General features: G+C 33.5%; 1 protein-coding gene across 1 annotated transcript in view; it reads right to left on the bottom strand.

Moving 5' to 3' along the window:
• Positions 1-18,793, bottom strand: part of CDC40 (cell division cycle 40) — a 41,643-nt gene that overhangs the window by 4,823 nt on the left and 18,027 nt on the right. The window contains exons 4-12 of the mRNA XM_039870286.1: positions 15,670-15,753; positions 14,051-14,190; positions 12,811-12,907; positions 11,356-11,495; positions 10,451-10,525; positions 9,179-9,224; positions 6,934-7,035; positions 5,811-5,926; positions 5,423-5,556 (exon numbers count right to left, since the gene is read on the bottom strand). Of these exons, the coding sequence (XP_039726220.1) occupies positions 5,423-5,556; positions 5,811-5,926; positions 6,934-7,035; positions 9,179-9,224; positions 10,451-10,525; positions 11,356-11,495; positions 12,811-12,907; positions 14,051-14,190; positions 15,670-15,753 (934 nt within the window). The remainder of the gene's footprint in view (positions 1-5,422; positions 5,557-5,810; positions 5,927-6,933; positions 7,036-9,178; positions 9,225-10,450; positions 10,526-11,355; positions 11,496-12,810; positions 12,908-14,050; positions 14,191-15,669; positions 15,754-18,793) is intronic.

The following is an 18,793-nucleotide window of genomic DNA, read 5'->3' as shown; positions in this document are numbered from 1 at the left end:
TTCTATTTTCAGTTGACATGAAAAATATTCCAAATATGTATGATGCAGGAGAAAAAGCATTAAATCAGAAGTTCAAAGTGCCTTTTCAGTTTTAATAGTCTCCATGATAAAAATTTCTTTAGTAACTTTGAAGGATTTTGGTCTTGTTGCTTTTCATAACAGACCTGAAATGTTTTTTTACAAAATAATGTGTGGGACATGTAATCTGATGTAATCTCAAAATATAAAAGAGCACTTTTAATTTCAAACCATGATTCAAGTTCCAAGACTTTGATTAAATGGAAAATAATAATGACAATGATTTGCCTTTAAGTAAGGATTTTCTCTATCCATCTATGTATCCATCCAGAAGAAGAAGCAAATCATTAGGAAAAATATTCTATCAGGGTCTTGGTTAAAGACAAACATTTTCAGGCATAACATAGGGAACGTTATCATTTATCAAATCTACAACGCTTTACACATTTAAGATATCAGAATGACCCAAATGTATTGAAAAGAGACTCAATCTGAAAAAGATTCAACTATTTTTCCCTCCCCATATTTATTATTAGTGGCTAACATAAATACATTTTCTAAATTAAACTACCCATAGTCCAGGTTCATATCAAATTGTTTTACTAAAAATAAACAAAAAAATTTAAACAGATCCTTTATTTCAAGGGATCTTGGTACAATGAGCTCTAGAACTAGACATCAATTTGAACAACCTGTGAACTTCATTATTGCTAGTAAAAATGTCTGCTAGGCACAGTCGTATTTAATAAACACAACACTTTTCTAATTAGAAACTATAATTTAGTATAATGAGTTGTAACTTATGTCTTACAAATAATCTTCAGTCTGGAAATGAAATAATTGGAAAAACTCTAATAAAAATCTATGAAAATTTAAAACTAAAAGATAAACAATAATAACAACCTCTGTAAAATTTTCTTTTAAAAATATTTTAACAAAATAAATACCATTGGGAGAAAACATGTCCATGACATCTAAGAATTTAGCCAATTAGAAAGTTTCCTTTCATTTGTGTATCATTGTGCTACTCTAAGCAGGTAAAGGATATAAAAGTTTGACAAATAGCACTTGTCTGAAGGTCCCAGAGATGATAATTTTCCTACTGTTGGAGTCAGTTCTTATTTTGAGGTGGTCAGGGCCTCCCTTACTCTCCCTAGCTTCATGGCAAGCAAGCTGCCAGGATCACCAGTAACTGATTTCAGGGTCGGTTTTATGTAGTGAAGACAGTTCCAGGGATGCTGAGGTAGTTTTGCTTCTATTTGTCTTCATAGCAAGACTGATCCTCACATTTATTACTTTTTGACTAATCAATCTAGATACAAGTTATCTTCTCTCCCCACCAACCCTTCATTTATCTAACTATCCATCCATATGATTGGATGTTTTATGGAAGCCTCATGTTATCTACAAAGCAAAATCCTGGAATAAAAACACAAAGGATAAAGTGAAAAGAATCAAAGCATACCACTACAGAAAATCGTCAAGTCACAAAAGAAGAGAGAAGAAACAAAGGAACTATACAACAACCAGAAAACAATGAATGAAATGGCAACAGTAAATCCATATCTATCAGTAATTACTTTAATGTAAATGGACTAAATTTTCCAAAAGCCATAGAGTGGCCGAATGGATAAAAACAACAACAAGAACCAACTCTATCTATGCTGCCTACAAGAGAACTAATTCACATAGAATGAAAATGAAGGGATAAAGATATTCCATTAAAAAGGAAATCAAAAGAAAGCAGGGATAGCTATAGTTATATCAGACAAAACAGACTTTAAGCCATGTTCATGAATAGAAAGAATTAATAGCATTAAAATGTCCATATTAGCCAAAGCAATTTACAGAATCGATGCAATACACACCAAAATCCGAATGACATGTTTCACTGAAATAGAACAAACAATCCTTAAATTCGTATGGGACCACAAAGACTCTAAAGCAATCCTGAGAAAGGAGAACAAAGCAGGAAGCATCACACTTCCTGATTTCAAACTATATTACAAGCTATAGTCATTAAAACAGCATGGTATTGGCATAAAAACAGACACACAGATCAAATGGAATAGAGAGCCTAGAAATAAACCCTTGCATAGATGGTCAATTAATTTTCAACAAAGGAGCCAAGATTATACAATGCAGAAAGGACAGTCTCTTCAATAATGGTATTTGGAAAACTTGATATCTACATGCAAAAGAATGAAACTGAACCCCTATCTTATACCATACACAGAAATCAATTCGAAATGGATTAAAGACCTGAACATAAGACCTGAAACTATGCAACTCCTGGAAGAAACATAGGGGATAAGCTCCCTGACATTGGTCTTGGCAATGACTTTTTGCATGACACCTTAAAAAGGCAATAAAAGCCAAAATAAACAAGTGGGACTACCTCAAAGTAAAAAGCTTCCATACAGCAAAGGAAATCACAGACAAAATGAAAAGGTAACTAGGAAATGGGAGAAAATATCTGCAAACCACATTTCTGATAAAGGGTCAATATCCAAAATATATAAGGAACTCATAAAATGAATAGCGAAAAAACCACATAACCCAATTAAAAAATGTGCAAAAGACCTGAATAGACATTTTCCTACGGAAGACATATAAATGTCCATCAGGTACTGGAAAGTGCTCAACATCACTAATCATCAAGGGAATGCAAACCAAAACCACAATGAGACATCAACTTATACTTGCTAAGATGGCTAATATCAAAAAGACAAGCAATAACAAATGTTGGTAAGGATGTGGAGAAAAGAGAACCCTTGTACACAGTTGGTAGAAATGTAAACTGGTACAGCCATTACAGAAACAGTATGGATGTTCGTCAAGAAATTAAAAATAGATCTATCAATCCATGGGTATATCAATATATACCCACTTTAGGTGGGTATATATCCAAAGGAAACGAAATCACTCTATCAAAGAGATATTCGTACTTCCACGTTCAATATAGCATTATTCACAATAGCCAAGGTATGGAAATGACCTAAATTATCTGTGAATGGATGAATGGATAAAGAAAATGTGGTATTTATACACATAATAGCCTTAGAAAATAAAGAGATCCTGCTACTTGTGACAACATGAACTTGGAGGACATCATGCTAAGTGAAATAAGCTGAACAGAGAAAGACAAATAATGCATGCTATCATTTATGTGTGCAGTCTTTAAAGAAAAAAAAGTCAAACTAAGAGAAGCAGAGAACAGAATGGTGGCTGCCAGGGTCTGGGGGTGTAGGGAAAAAGCCGAGGCCAGTAAAAGAGTAGAAACATTTAGTGGTAAGATGAATAGTGGTAAGGCCTGAAGATCTAACGTATAACATGGCAACTACAGTTGATATTGTATTAATTAACTGAAATTTTCTAAGAGTAGAACCTAAGTGTTCTCATTCCCCGCTACTCCCTAAAAAGGTAAATATGTGGTGATAGATGTGTTAATTAACTCAGGGGGAATACTTTCACAATGTATATGTATATCAAGTCATTATATTATATACTTTAAACATATTAAATTTTATTTGCCAGCTTATCTTAATATAGCTAAAAAAATGTCAAGTTTGGAATCATTTTGATCTGAAATAAAATGCTTAGTGTACCTGGCACATAGAAAGGGCTCAATAAATGTAATATCATTAATAATTATGACAATAATGATTTCCTTAGATATTCAGTGCATACTATATGCTAGTCACAATGCTGGTGCCGGGGACAGATGGAGAGCAGACAGAGGTCTTTTTCTCTCACGATTAAGACCTTGTCAGGGAAGAGGAACAAATATGCAAGCACTAAAAAATTCTGGGAAGCAAAGGGTTTGTGGGATGACAGTGAAGAGGGACCTATCCTCATATGAAGATTAGTTAGGAAGGCTTCAGCAGCAAGTGAAGCAGCAACCGAAATTTAAAGAATGTCATCATTTATAATAAAATAGTATTATGCCTCTTAGGAATATTATTTAAGCTCTAAAAAGAAAAAAAACCCTTGCTAATATCACCCCTTCATTAAGTCAAAATATTTTGCTGGCCAATACTCTAAATTTAGAATATACACAAGTGTTCTTAAAGCCCTGTAACTGGTGCTTCATTTAAATATTTCCCAATTTCTTTTATACTACTCCGCATTTTAAAAAGAAGCGAAAAATGAAGATACAAACATCTGAAGAAACATCTAAAAGTTCAAGTACAATCAAACTGTTAAAGTGTCTTAACAAAATAAAGCAAGTATATGGATATTCATTCTCCAGAGTACTGTTTAAATAATCTAAGGTGATTCATATAAAACCTGGTGTCCCTATCAGATTCTCTGCAGGTAACATCATTTTTGAAGACTGATCTTAATTATAAGATAGTCTCAAATCATGGAGCTTAAGGATGATGTTAACACTATATAAAATATAGCCAACTCTCCCTTTACTGGGGGTAATTTGGAGGAGTGCATTGGTGGTGAGTGTGGGAGAAACTGTGGTAAAATTACATTAAATTTTCAGTTACCTAAATTACCTTGACAAAGGTTAGGGACCTCCTCACCTCCCCAGAGGGACTCAGTTTCAGGAGGAAACTACTGGCTGTAGTTCAAGGCTTCACACCTCCTACTGCAGAACAACCTCTGGGGTGGGAAGACATACTTTCTACTTCCTGCAAGGCTGTACCCATGGTTGAGCTGTGCTTCATAACCATCAAAACTAGCTGGGTTCCATTCAAACATTCATTTTAACTAGATTATCATGCATTTCTTCAGAAATAAATGATAAAACATGATCTGTGATACTTAATGAAATTAGCTTTTAGTATTTCTTGACTTTAGTTTTTTTAAATTTTCTCTAGGAAAGCAAAATTAACCAATATATTGATTGTATTCTACAAGTAAAATGTTTGTTTTCTACCATATGGGCTATTAATGGCAGGAAACAAAGGTGATGACAGGAGGAAATTTTCAGTATCAAATAGTCAAAATGTAGAGATTTAAAATATTAGGAGATTTTTTTCAATGTTTTCTTTGGGCTGGTTCTGAGTCCAGGATCACATGCTCAAATTCTAGTGTAATCAATATAGTCTATATATTTGTGGCCTCTATGTCAGTTATTTTGCAAAGATAAATAAGATGCCTAATAAAGAATGTTAAAGATTGCACAATGCAAACTTTTCACCACTGCCAGAAAAATGACTCAAAATAAATATCCTTTGGATAGATTATCCAAAGACTATGAGAAGTAGCATGTTTAAAATTTTATCTCCACATTCTGGATACTAAACAGTTAAAACAGTTTGACTGGCAAGCCAGAGATCACAGTTGTGAAAATATTCAAATGGTCGCATAATAACTGGCTTTGTCTTTGGCCACAAATTTTTAAATTGCTTGCTTTATACTATCAGATTTTCTACTGACAGAAACTCACCATTCCCAAACTCTTAGGCTCTTATCGTCAGATGTGCTCACAAATCTCCTATTTTCATCAACAAAAACAATGGTGTTGACAGCTCCCAAATGCCGATCATATTCCTGCACAATTTCTCCACTTCGAATGTCCCACTGTATATCAAACAAGAGAAGAAATAAAGACAAATGAAAATTTATGAAAACAAACAAAGATCATAATTCTGGAAAATAGAGAGAGGAAAAGATTTCCAACCGCTTGTTTTTATGAATTTACTATTTTCTAATAAGAAGAGAGCATCAGTAGTCCCTAAAAGTAGCAAACATTAAAGAAGTTAATATTCCTTATTCCATTCCCTGATACAAAACAAAGCTCTGGGATCTTAATAAAAATACTGTAAAAGACTTACTTGCACAATCTTTTTATCAGACATCCCAGCCACGAAGAGATTTTGCTTATCTTCATCAGGATTAAATTTGACACAATAGGGTACTTTTCGGTTTGTAAATCTTGATATACACTGTCCTGAAACCAAAGACCCAAGTTAAAGTAGCTAAAATAAATCTGGCCACTTAAAGATAACCCTGGAATTAAGATCTAGAGATTATTTGCTTAATAAATTCTGAGGAAAGGCAGCCTGCTTGTTCTTTGTTGTAAATCACATGTTCTTTTCACGGATTTTTAATGATTAAAAGTAATATGTAAAATCATTTGCAGAATAGATAAATCTCTCCAGGTGATTAGGATGTGCAGCCAGAGTTGAGGAACACTGCTAAAGAGGTTAAAAGGAGGACTCTGGCATTAGAGACTTTGGTATGAACCCAATTTGGCCATTTTACTAGCTGTGTGACCCTGAAAAAGTTACCTTTTTAAGCCTCAGTTTCCTCATCTATAACAACAATAGTATATATCTCACAGGGACATTTTAAGGACTGAATGAGATACTGTATATAGAAAGCATTTAGCATAATGCCTGTGTAAACACATAATGTAAACAATAAGTGTTCAATAAACATTAGCTATTATCTTTACTCTTTAAACTTAGCAAGATGAAAGATGGTTGTCTAGTTATATAAAATTATACTAGCCATAATGCAATAATGTAATTCATGTCTGTGAATATACAAGACAACTGGACCATGGAAGTTTAGACCTATATTTTAATCAATCTGGGCAATTAAAATAATTGTTCATCAGACATCCATTATGCTTCTAATATGTACAATGCAGTGTGCTAGGTGATGTAGGGGAACTAAAAGATCAATTAAATAGTCTATGGAAGATTTGAAATTTCCTGTCTATTAATATTTTTGCTTTATAAATTATATTTGGTAGAAACAAAGTTTCATAGTGAAATAGTTACTCGTATAGCTGAGTTTCAACTCTACAAACATTTTGTGATATAGGCTGAGAGTCAATAATGAGAATTAGTAGTTAGAGAAGGTACCATTTTGCCACAGAAGACCACTCACATGTTTTATTTTAAAATGCTACTTTAAGATAATTATGTATTAGTACAAGTGAGCTCTTACCTGTCTCAGTGTCCCAGAGCTTAAGATACCTGTCATAAGCTGCACTGAGGAACTGTGTTCCTGCAGTATTAAAGCAGATGTCCCTAACAGCTTTACCGTGACCTAAAGGCAAAGACAAAAGAATGGAGATGAGGTGAAGTATCTTCTTTTAAAACATAAACACCGTAAGGGAAAACAGCATGAAACAGTGTTTTTCAAGCCACCCTTTGAGTTGAAATCACTAGAACCCAATGCCCTGATTTAATGACTCAGAAGTGGTTATATGTGGGCTTGAGAATGTAGGTGGTTTTTGCTCCTCCCCTCCTTCAAAAAGCTTCTCAGGTGATTCTGATGCATAACATTTAGGTAAGAACCAAGAGAAAAGATCTAACTTTTTTTTTTAAGTCTGTCATGGTAATCTCTTAATATGTAATATATATAACCGATGACTAAACAGCTAAGAATTTAAGAAAACATAATAGGCCAATTAGTGTCAATGAATGAGAAATGACTGGTGACATTTTGGAGGTTTATTCTCATATTACTCACCATGCTGGAAGTGAAAACAGAGTGACCTAAACCCAAAGTTCATAAAAATTACAGCCTGTGTTCAATAACTGTGTATTTGTGAACATATTACCAAATTTCACAGAAATCGATTCAGAATCCCAGAGACAAAGCCTTTTTATAAACAAATATTAACTTCTATTTTGTTTTAAGATGGCATTTTGAAAGCAAATTAATTTTAAAGTGCTTGGCTTAAAATCAATCTTGCCAGAGCCGTCAACTCTTTAGAAAATTACAGGGAAAAATAAAACATGGCTCAATGAAAGCAGAAACTTTCCTATTTCTTACCACCTCACCATGACTAAGACTGCTAAGTACAATTGTCCAAAACATACATGACACAAAATTGTCAACCATACACAGCAGCCCTGAACAACCATCACCAATGAACTCTCATCAGGAGCTACGTACCATGGCAATTAGGCATTCTTTTCTATAGCAAGAGTCCTAGTCAGACCTGCTAACATTCTCCTACGTAGGAAATTTTCAGTTTCCCACGAAAAAACTGTTGGCAGTACAGGGGAGACAAATGGGGACCAGATCCACTACATCTGCAGGAGACATTTTGTTCCACTGTACACTGCTGAGAGCCTTCCCACTAGTTTTTCTTCTTTAGGCTGCTGTGACATCTTGGGCAATATCTATTTGTGCAGGGAGGCCTTAAAATCATAAAGCACAGCAGAACAGACTCCCATTTCAATCTAAAAACAGAGCCACTACGATTCACACAAATAGTGTTTCAATGCAGTACAGTTAAATTTAGAAATGTAGCTAGCCTTCACACAAAATCTGACAAAGACAATAAACAATTCTCTACCAAAAAGGCTTGTCTGCCACAAAGCTGTCCTCTCTTTGGCCCTCTTCTGTCCTTCAAGGAGTTTTCTCAATCTTATCCTTTTTATGCTTTGGTTGCCAATTCCTGACCTCTTTTCAAAGCTTAACATCTGGCTATCTAATTGCTTACTGGACATTTTCATTTCGATATCCCAAAGGAAGCTCAAATTCAGTGAGTCTGAAACCTCTTCTGTTCCTTCTCTTGGTAAATGACACTACCATTCATCCAACCACTTAGGAGTCACCCTAGATTCCTCCCTCACCGTTATCACTCACATCCAGTTACTAAGTCCCACTGATTTTAACAATTAATTAATCCTTTCCTCTCTACTTCTGCTTTAGTTCAGGCTCTCATCTCTAATCCAGACCAATGAAATAATCTTGTAATTCATTTCCCTGCCTCCAGGCCTGCCTCATCAAAGCATTCTCCAATATTGCCACTGTGATCTTTGTAAACTTCATATCTGATCATGTTGCTTTTCTAAAAGACTGTTTTAATAGCTGGCTTCCCATGGCCCTCAGGATAGAGTCTAAACTCCTAATTAATGGCACACAAGGTCTTCCATACTGTGCCCACCCCACTTCTGCTTTTCTTACTTTCATTGCTCACCATATCCCACACTCTGGCAATTCTGAAATATATGTGGTTCCCCCAAAGCGGCACGCTTTCTCATACCGCTTTTGCTTTTGCTTCTACTGCTCTCTCTTCTTAGTTCTTTCTTTGTCTATGTGGGGAGATTTACTCCCTCTCCAAGACTCAGCTCAAGACTTTCATTCATGTTAGTGTAGTAAAATTATGGTCAATGTTAAAAAGTTTAACAAGTCTTTTCAAACAGATTTATAGTCACAGAAAAAAATGCATTACCAATAAATGTTCGCAAACAGCGCCTGTCTCCATAAACCTCCCATAGCTAGGGAAAAAAAACACATAGAAGCATTAAATTTTAATACAAGACTTCGATAAAATGACAACTTTTTATCAGTAACTTTTTATTAGTCTATGTTTGTGCATATCTATATGTGTACAGGGGATTTACAAAGGCATTATACATCATTACATATGTTGCTTGGCGATGCTAGTCTGTGTTGCACTATTTGGACTCATGGACACACACACACACACACACACACTTTAAAACTAAACTTGAAATCAGATCCTGAAAAATACATCAAAATATCACTAGAACTTAGAGCTAATACAGGTGCTTTTATTTTCTTCTTATTCTTTTCTGTATTTAATATATTTTCTATGATGAGAAGTTTCTACTTAAGTAACACTGTAAACTACTTTTAAAATAATTAAATGTTATTAAAACTGGCATGTTTATGACATTTTGGTACTGAAAGGTTTTTTTTTTTAACTTTTTCTGAAGTAATAAGTATTACAGAAGCTATATTATGAAAATGATGATACTAAAATGTCACACCTAAAGTGAATTAACATGATAGTTTCAAAACTACCTTCGTTCTTGCCTAACTCAAATCCAGTCCTGTTGCTAGTCCTCTAAAATAAAAAGAATCTCCTGGCTACCTAGGGCCAACAGGATAAAGTCTCAGTTCCTGCAGCATACATACTAGGCAAGTACCTCCAGGACCTAGTTCTTTGCCTGTGACTGTAGTAGTCATCCTGCCTCAGATTTGACTCCAGAAACCATGAAACTCATCATTTATAGCACATACCATGCTGATTCATTCTATTCACTCTTCTCGGATACTTGGTATCTACTAGCATTTATAAGAAAAAGGATGAATTACATTATTTATCCACTAAAAATGGGATTTCTAGCATGTGTCCTCTCTACCTCATAAGGTTCTGAGGAACAAATGAACTCCGTTACATACACAAAAATCTCTTATAAATTCATTGTTACTGAGTAAACATTTGTGTGTCTGAAGCCAAAGTGACTGATTATATTCTAATTGGTTATCTAAGCTTACAAAAGCACCCAGTCAAATGGACCACAGAGCCATATCTGAATCAACATGTTTAGAAGCAGTTCCTAAAGTGCTGTATTCACAGGGCCTAAGAGACAATAATTAGCCTCTAATTACATAACAAAGCTAAATTTACTTATAATTAACCAAAAGCAAGTCTGCACTAGCTCTGCAGACTCCTACTCTGTTACGGAAAACTCACCTTAATTTTACAGTCCATGGAACAAGACAGCAATAAATGGCCAGAGAGAGGAAACAATCTGACTGCACTGACACCCTATAAAAAAGTATTACAGTTATCAATCAGAAGAATTCTAAAATCAGCTAACGTTAAATATAAATAAAGGACAGTATATTTTTAAGCAACCTAATTTATTATTTTTCTTCAGTGCAAAAATCATGTCCCAGAATAATCTTCATTAGGATTCCAAGGGCAGCCCTTACTGACACTAAGCTTCTGAAGATTTGATTTTTAACCTTTAATATGGACTTCCTCGCCCAAGGGCATTCTTAGTCGATCAACTGCTAATGTCCCCCACTCCTCTCCCTTCTTTCACTCAGTCTCTTTGCTCTTTGCTAAGAGATGTAAATTGTCAGTTGGAATAATGCAGATGACAAAGATTATCGATATCAAAAGTTTTCAAGTATCTTGCCTCTGCATTATATTGCCTCTGCATATATTATCATAGTTATAAACCAGGTAACAGCTAATCTTTGAAGGGTGGTAACCTCAAGAGCTAAGGCAAAATTACTGAGGCTCTGATGCTAACTAGGACAAGCCCATTACTCACTGACTTGGTGCCCAAGAGGAGGAAAGCTGTGGCAGGAACTTGGAGGGAAAGACCGTAAGTGGATAAAAACAGAATCACAAATTCTCATGCCACAGCCAATCCAGATAACCTTGAAGACTGAGTCATCATTTGTGATTGGTATGTGTGGGTACCTCCAAAGCCTAACTCAGGTTTATCTTCAATTTATTTTCTCTGCTCTATCTTGACTTCCCTATATCTTTACTGGGAACAGTGAATATTCCACATCAATAGCTGAAACTTTACATTGGCTTCACTATTATACATCATAACAAGCAAAAACAACCAATTTGCTTACCTTGGTATGTCCGGACCATACATGAATTTGTTTTTTGGGAAGATAACACTTCTCAGGTGGCACAGCTGACCGAAGATTAACACCAACATCCTGAGGTATGTGGAGATAGGACCTGCCTTGATAGTCATACATTTCTTTAACTGAAATAAGAAGGCAAAGGAAAGCAATGAACAAATACAAGCCACAGCCATGAAATCTGTATCCTTAAAATAAAAACGTTTATTCATAGAGGTATTATTCCACATTAAGGATTTGGTAATAACATTCTGATGATGTTAAGACCAAGATTAGCTAATATTTAGCTGCCTGAAACCATCACTATTATTTATAATTAGAAGTATTTTTGAATTTCTAAATATCTAGAGAATATTAGACCTCTAAATAAGATCTACAATTCTTTTACTCAGTTACAGATTTTAGTGATACATAAAAGGCTTCACTGCAGTATAATTACAGTGAGGGAAGAAAAAATAATACTTGGGCCTTGTGAGTCACTGGTGAAGAATCAGAAGCAAAACAGGATAGGAAGGAAGTTAAAACAAAACAAAAAATATTAGCTATCTTTTCCCCCTGCTTTCCTCTTTTATGCCTTTCTAGGTTCCTTTTCCATTCCCTTTTCTACTTTCAACACAGGTTTTACAATAAAGTCACTTATGCAAATTCAATGGCATAGTATATATAAGGCATTTAGTAGCATGCCTGGCAGAGTAAGTAATAAATAAATGCTGGCTGTTATTATTATGGCTGCAAACACTAGAGTACTAAATGGACTCCTTGGAGATAAAACTGGAGCTTGAGAAACCAAATATGGCTTCATCAAACCTAAATATTTGATATGTGATATAACATTAGAATAATCAATACTATCAGTACTGAATTATTCTTTACAGTTTCAGGAACCATTACATAATTTCCTAAATATAACTATTAATGAACCAGGTACATTCTAGCATATTTATAATTTATTTTGGTATATATACATTTCCTTCCGCAAGTCAAAATAAGTATGAGAGTCTTAATCTCCAATCTATTCACATAAAAAACAAAGTACATTCTCTTAAAGTATAATTCAGTTACTGTGAGAATACCTGGAGAATATTTGATTTGGATTAAAAACAAAAAAGGTTAAAATGACTGGGCACTATTGACATACCAGAAAGAGTCAAGTTTATCTTAGGAAAGAAGGTGTGGAACATTTAGGTTTCTTCTTTATCATTTTGTAAAAATTCATCAGCACTAAAAAAAATCTGTTGCTATTATTAATCATGCTATTTCTCTCCCTTATTAGAACACAGAAGAGTTTGCTGTAATTTCTTTGAAATACAAATTGTCAAATATAATTCTCGATATAATGAATTGTAGGAGCTAATGACGGCGACTGATATTACATGAACAGAGGCTAAAGTAAATATCTCTAATTTATCAAAAAATGAAGAAGCATAAAAAATATATTACCATGTAAGATTGTCTTTTCCTCCCCAGGTTTCTCTTCCTCCTGTTTGCCTTTTTTCTGCCTCTTTGCTGTAATTTCATCCAATTCTTTTTGTTCTTCCTAAGAAAAGTAAGGAGTGAACTTTAAAATGGAAGTTCTAGAACCCAATCATGGCCAAAGCTGGTCATAAATTCTTTATAATGAAGTCTACTTTTTGGTGAAGCAATAGCTTCAAGGATGTCTCCCAGGATAATGATCTCAACTTCTTAACAGATTACAAAATGATAATAAACACATACTGGTTACTACTTAATACTTTTAAACTTTTTATACAAAATCTATCCTTCTGAAACACCTAGAAATAAATTTAACATATTATGCTAACTACACAAGTGAAAGGACTAGGAGTCAGAACATCTAGTTCAAGAAAGAAAACTGAATTTTAGTACATAATGTTGTTCTTCAGTAAACAGCTTTTATATAGTCATAGGGATATAAGTAATGACAATAGATTTGTGACTACTTTTATGGGAGGAGCAGTGGAAGGAAGGTGAAGTAGTAGAACATCTTTATAATAACAAGTCAAACAGATGATGTATAAAATAAGTAAATAGCAGCATTATGTATATAACTAAGATAGATGGAGGTAAGATACAGACAGAATACAAGCTTCGTGAGGATAGGATTGTCTTGATCTTGTCCATTACTGTATCCCTAAGATCTAGAACAGTGACTGTCTAAGAGACAGAAGGATCAGAAGGTAGGGAGGAACATGGTAGGGGTCTACGGTTTTACTTAATAAACTTTGTAGTATCATTAAAAAAACCAGAAAAAAAATATATATACACATTACTTTGATAAAAATTTTAAATAAAATAATAAATAAAACCCACATTGACTCTAAAATCATTGAAAGGCTGATTCTTTAGTTACTATCTGAGTATCTGGTGCTGGAAGAGCAGCTACTATTGCAGCATAACAGCTTTATCAAGGGGACTTTTATTAAAAATTGTTCAATGTTGAATTATAATAAAAAAGTATGGAAGAAAATAAATCAGAGAAAATAAAGTAAAATAAATCAGAGAAAATATAAGTAAAAATATTCCAAAGAAAAATAAAGAAACTATTTTTTCAATTAATCGAGGTAGAAAAATTTTGATGAGTAATTTGGTTTTCTAAGGAAATTTGAAGTTTATTAATATAGATATGCTTCAGAGAGATACAGCATACACCTAAATTGACAATGAAATCATCAGAGCTTACTTCTGAAGGTTTGGCTACATCTTTTTCATCCACATATTTTGCCCAAGGTCCCAAGAAACCATCAATATTAGATGCGTCATTTTCTTTGAACTTTTTCCTCTTTTCGATTTTCTTCTGACCAGTTTCAAATACAGTTAAACCTACATTAAAAAAAAAAAAAAATAGACATCACGAATATGGTTTTTCTAAAGAAATAGCAGCATATGAATAATTTTACTTTATATGGTTAGAAAAAGGTGATTATTCATGTGACCAAAGATGTACTAAAAAATACAAATAAAATCTGTATGAATATGCCAGATATACCAACTTATGTCATACAAAAAGGGATTCGACCTGGGCAAAGAAGTTTTCTAACACTGCAATATTTTGTAAGTTCTAATTTATGTCAAGAAAAGACCCAGCTATGTAATCTTGTAATAGTATGCAATCTTTTTAATGAATCACAAATCTATATAAGTGGATTACCACTTTTTGAAAGAAACTCAGCAATTTAATATTGCTAAATAATGATAAAGCTACCTATGAAAACAAGAATAAACTAAAATTTATCATTTACAAACAGAAGTAGATGAAATTACGTTAAGTAACTCATAACTTATCTTTAATTTACCTATAACGCAGCAATATAAATTTAACAGTTTCACAAGAATCTGGTATTTCTTCCAAGTGATCTCAATCTAAACTTGACCTCTAATATAAATCTTAACAGTAAGAGGGAAAGAAGAAAGAAGATGTTTGTGGTTGAGCTTTAGATTTGAACAACAGAAGGGGGCTTCTGTGTACAGTCATGAAATTGAAATAAAGGTTTATGGGAGTCATGGTCACAATTCAATTGTTAACTGAGAATCTAGCTATACACATGTGTGGCTTGTAGAGGTCTAACTTAAAGGAAAAAGCTCACCTATGTTAATACAAATCAGTTTCCTTTAGGTTCTGTGTTATAACAAAAGCTTGTTAAAATTCTATTTTAACAATTATATAGTTTATATACCTAGGGCAGCTTGATCACATAGGGTCTGTAGCTACTCAGTGTCCTTGTACAAACAGCATATTCTGTTTTAATGAGCATTTTATGAATAAAGTTCCAATGGGCCGATGACCTTTGTGACAAGCTGGCATTTAGAATTTGATACTTGCCTGATAATAAACACAAAATGAATATGAGCGCAACCATGTATTTTAAAATACACATTCAAAAATTCAGCTTTTATGCAACATTTCAAAGACAATCTCCACAGACATGCACAATGAAATTTTTTCTGTTCTGTTAAAATGGAGCTTGACATTAGCATTGAGAAATGACTGCTAAAATTAACTATACATTAATTATAATTTATTAAATGATTTCTACAGAGTCTACCTGGTACTATGCCAGGTACTCACAATAACTCTCCTGTTATAGGTACAACGATCTTTCCTACAAATCCAGTAAGTGGCAAAAGCAGCTCAAAAACTGTAAGTTCTAGACTATATTGTTCTAAACTGAATCAATATTGTCTCAACTTAAAAAAAAAAACAAAACCAAGAGCTAAATAAAATACTAAATTTTTCCTGCTGTCTAAAGTCAATTTGCAAGATAGTGATTATAGGTGTATATATAATCTCAAATAAATTACCTTGATTTTTTTCAGCTTCTTCTACAGAACCAATATACTTAGTAGCCACTTGATGATTATCTAATGAAGGGTCCAATGCATAACCTGAAAGGAAAAAAGTACAAAATATTGACTCTATTTTTTGTCATTTACAATTCACTTTTATTCTATGCAAATATATTCCTTTCACATTTTCCTCCCCAGATGTCAAAAATGGTCTCTTTAACTTAGGACCAATCCTTCTTTCCTGAACTACGTTTCTACTTAGAACAATTAACCCAAATCTTAGGCTAGACCAGGAGTGACTTCAGTAGAATAAGAAGTATCTTACAGGATGAAGCTAGCATACCGACGTATTACTAAGAGCCTCTCAGGCGAAGATATCATACTGCTGTGTTAAATTTTTCAAGAGCTTAAAAATATACATATATTATACATTCAGAAATTTAGACACTCTTTTTCTTGTTGGCAACAGATAATACATAGCTTAATATATCGAATTATATAAACTATTAAGTAATAAAAAATAGGGTAAGAAGAATCACAAAAAAATCTAGCTATTATTTTGAATATCCTATTCCCAGTAAAGACAGTCTGTCCTCCAAATTTTAAAATAAAATATTCCTACCTCATAAATCATTATTTACATATCCTTGGTAAGAGAAGTAAGGATATCTACTAGCATATGAATATACTCCTTCAACTAGAGATAGAGCATGTAGCTACATATAAATGTGGTCTCCAGTGGTCTACGGGAACTGAAGGAAACAAAGTCTATATTAACTCAAATCAGTTTTTTCTCAAGTAGGGGTGCTAGCATGATAAATGTTTGGTAAAATCAGTTTTAACAGTAATCTAGCATATTCACAAAAGAGAGATCATTAATCAGTCTATGGCCTACAACCACATGAACAATCATGGAGTATATAAAAGTACTAGCCCATTTTTTTCTTAAGGACACATGTTAGTGGATATAGTTAACATTTTCATTTTCCAGCTAAAGATTAAAAGGCACTTCTTTTGAGAAACAAAAAAAGATTTGTCATCAAATGCACTTTTCAAAGAAGCTGAGGTTGTAAGTGCCCAACTCACTCTCATGATATGCTTAGAATAGAAACAACCACCTGTCTATTAGCTCATTTGCATGTAGTTTTCTTCAGTATGTAAAATATGTTTTTAGCCAGAGAGAGTTTGAAAAGTATGTTTGGAATAGAATCTCTGAAATCATAGGTTCATTTTTTAATATGTAGAACAGAGTTCTATATACTATTTTTCACTTTTTTAATATATAGAACAGGGTTCTGTAAAATGGTATTTTTAAAAAATGAGACTACATAAGGCTCATATAAAATTTAGACAACATATCATAAATTAAAAGTCCCCACCTCAATCATAAAAACGTATCTGGAATATAATTCAATCTTGAAGAATATGTCTCTATAAATGTCATTGCATTATGTGTTTAGAGGGATGGAGTAGGAAGCACAGAAGGAAGGGTGATTCCTGGTCCCTGGTCCTTCCTGTGTTAACTGTGTAAGCACCAATCCCCAACTTATCTGGCCATAGTCTTGTTTCGGAGAAAAGAAACTTATGCTCCTTTCCTTTACCACATCCTTTGTGGTAAAATCTTTTCTGGTACTATCACCATTAACACTGCTGCCTCCCACCCCAGGTGATTAGGGTATAATAGCATTTCATTTACAAATAAGAGAAGTTAAACTACTTAGCTAGACATCCAACTAGAAGTCAGCCAACATCGGAATAAGATAGAATTCTAATACTACAGAATTTCAGTCCAATCTGTTTTCTACTCTTATCTCGAATAAATAAATATATCTGCATTTTAGTTCTGAAATATTCTTATCTTTCTGAAGTGTATTTTCCATTTTATCTTTTTTAATGGAGTTAATATCTTTCGCTTATAGTCTTATATGAAATGGCTATCGACGTTGATAATAATCCTTACGAAGACTATTAATACTAGCATCCAAAAAGGTAAATGAGAAGAGACTAAACAATTTGCAAAAGCATGGTTACAAATACAGGCATACCTCGAAGATATTGCGGGTTCGGTTCCAGACCACCGCAATAAAGTGGAGTAGTATTCTTTTTCCTGGCGGATCATCTTGCCTTTAATTTGTAAAAAACGCAACATCTGTGAAGCGCAATAAAGTGAAGCGCAATAAAATGAGGTATGCCTATATATGTAAAAACCTTCGACCTCACCAATAGTCCAAAAGAATAAAATTTAAACAAAGACAGATAATATTTTATCAAATAAAGGAAAAACAATCATGGATCTTGGGTAAGGAGAAGTAGTGGTGGTGGTAGTGTAAGAAGAAAGAATTCTTTTGGAAAGCATTTTCACAATATGTAACAAAAGCTTTAAAAACATTTATATTCTTAGACCTACTTCTGAGAATTCACATTAAGAAAATAATGAAAAAAACTCAAAGTTTTATGCACAAAGATATTTCACCACATTTTAAAAAGCATTTTACTGCACTTTAATATATACATTACCACATTTTTAACAGTGAAAACTGGAACCAACTTGTAATCTTAATAAGAAATTTTTATATAAATTACACCTTCATTCAGCAGAGTATTTAAAAAATCATTTAAAAAGGTTAATCAAGATTTCCTAATATTGACATTAAAACTAAGTTACTAACAACTATGGTGAAACTGAAGGTGTTCAAAATCTATTCTCCACTTCCATAGACTGGTGCAGAGAAAATTCTGGGTGAAAGTAGAACAAGAAATCTCATTGAGAAGCCCTAAGACCAGCAAAGGACAAACAGACCAGGAATCTAAGAGGAAAAGGGAGGTAACAGGACAAAGGAATTCATACAAACCATTGAGAGACTGAGAGGTTAGGAGAAATACCATAAATGTGAGCTAAAAGCAAAACTGTAGAATAAGTAAACGAGACGATACAGCAAATGAGACCATCTTCACTGATAAGGACTCTACAGGTGAGTTCTGTGGTGAACTAAATGTATTAAACAATATAAATGTTCCACAAATAATACACTTAGATTACAACACTGCTACAACTATTTAAAAATGGGGTGGGGGGAACAGAATTGTTTGTTCTATATCGTAGGAGAATATAACTATGAGACAGGTAAAACTGAATTCA

Source organism: Pteropus medius, unplaced genomic scaffold (assembly GCF_902729225.1).
Source record: "Pteropus medius unplaced genomic scaffold, Ma_sr-lr_union100, whole genome shotgun sequence".
In the NCBI taxonomy this organism is placed as follows: domain Eukaryota; kingdom Metazoa; phylum Chordata; class Mammalia; order Chiroptera; family Pteropodidae; genus Pteropus; species Pteropus medius.
This window is presented reverse-complemented; position numbering and strand designations above follow the sequence as displayed.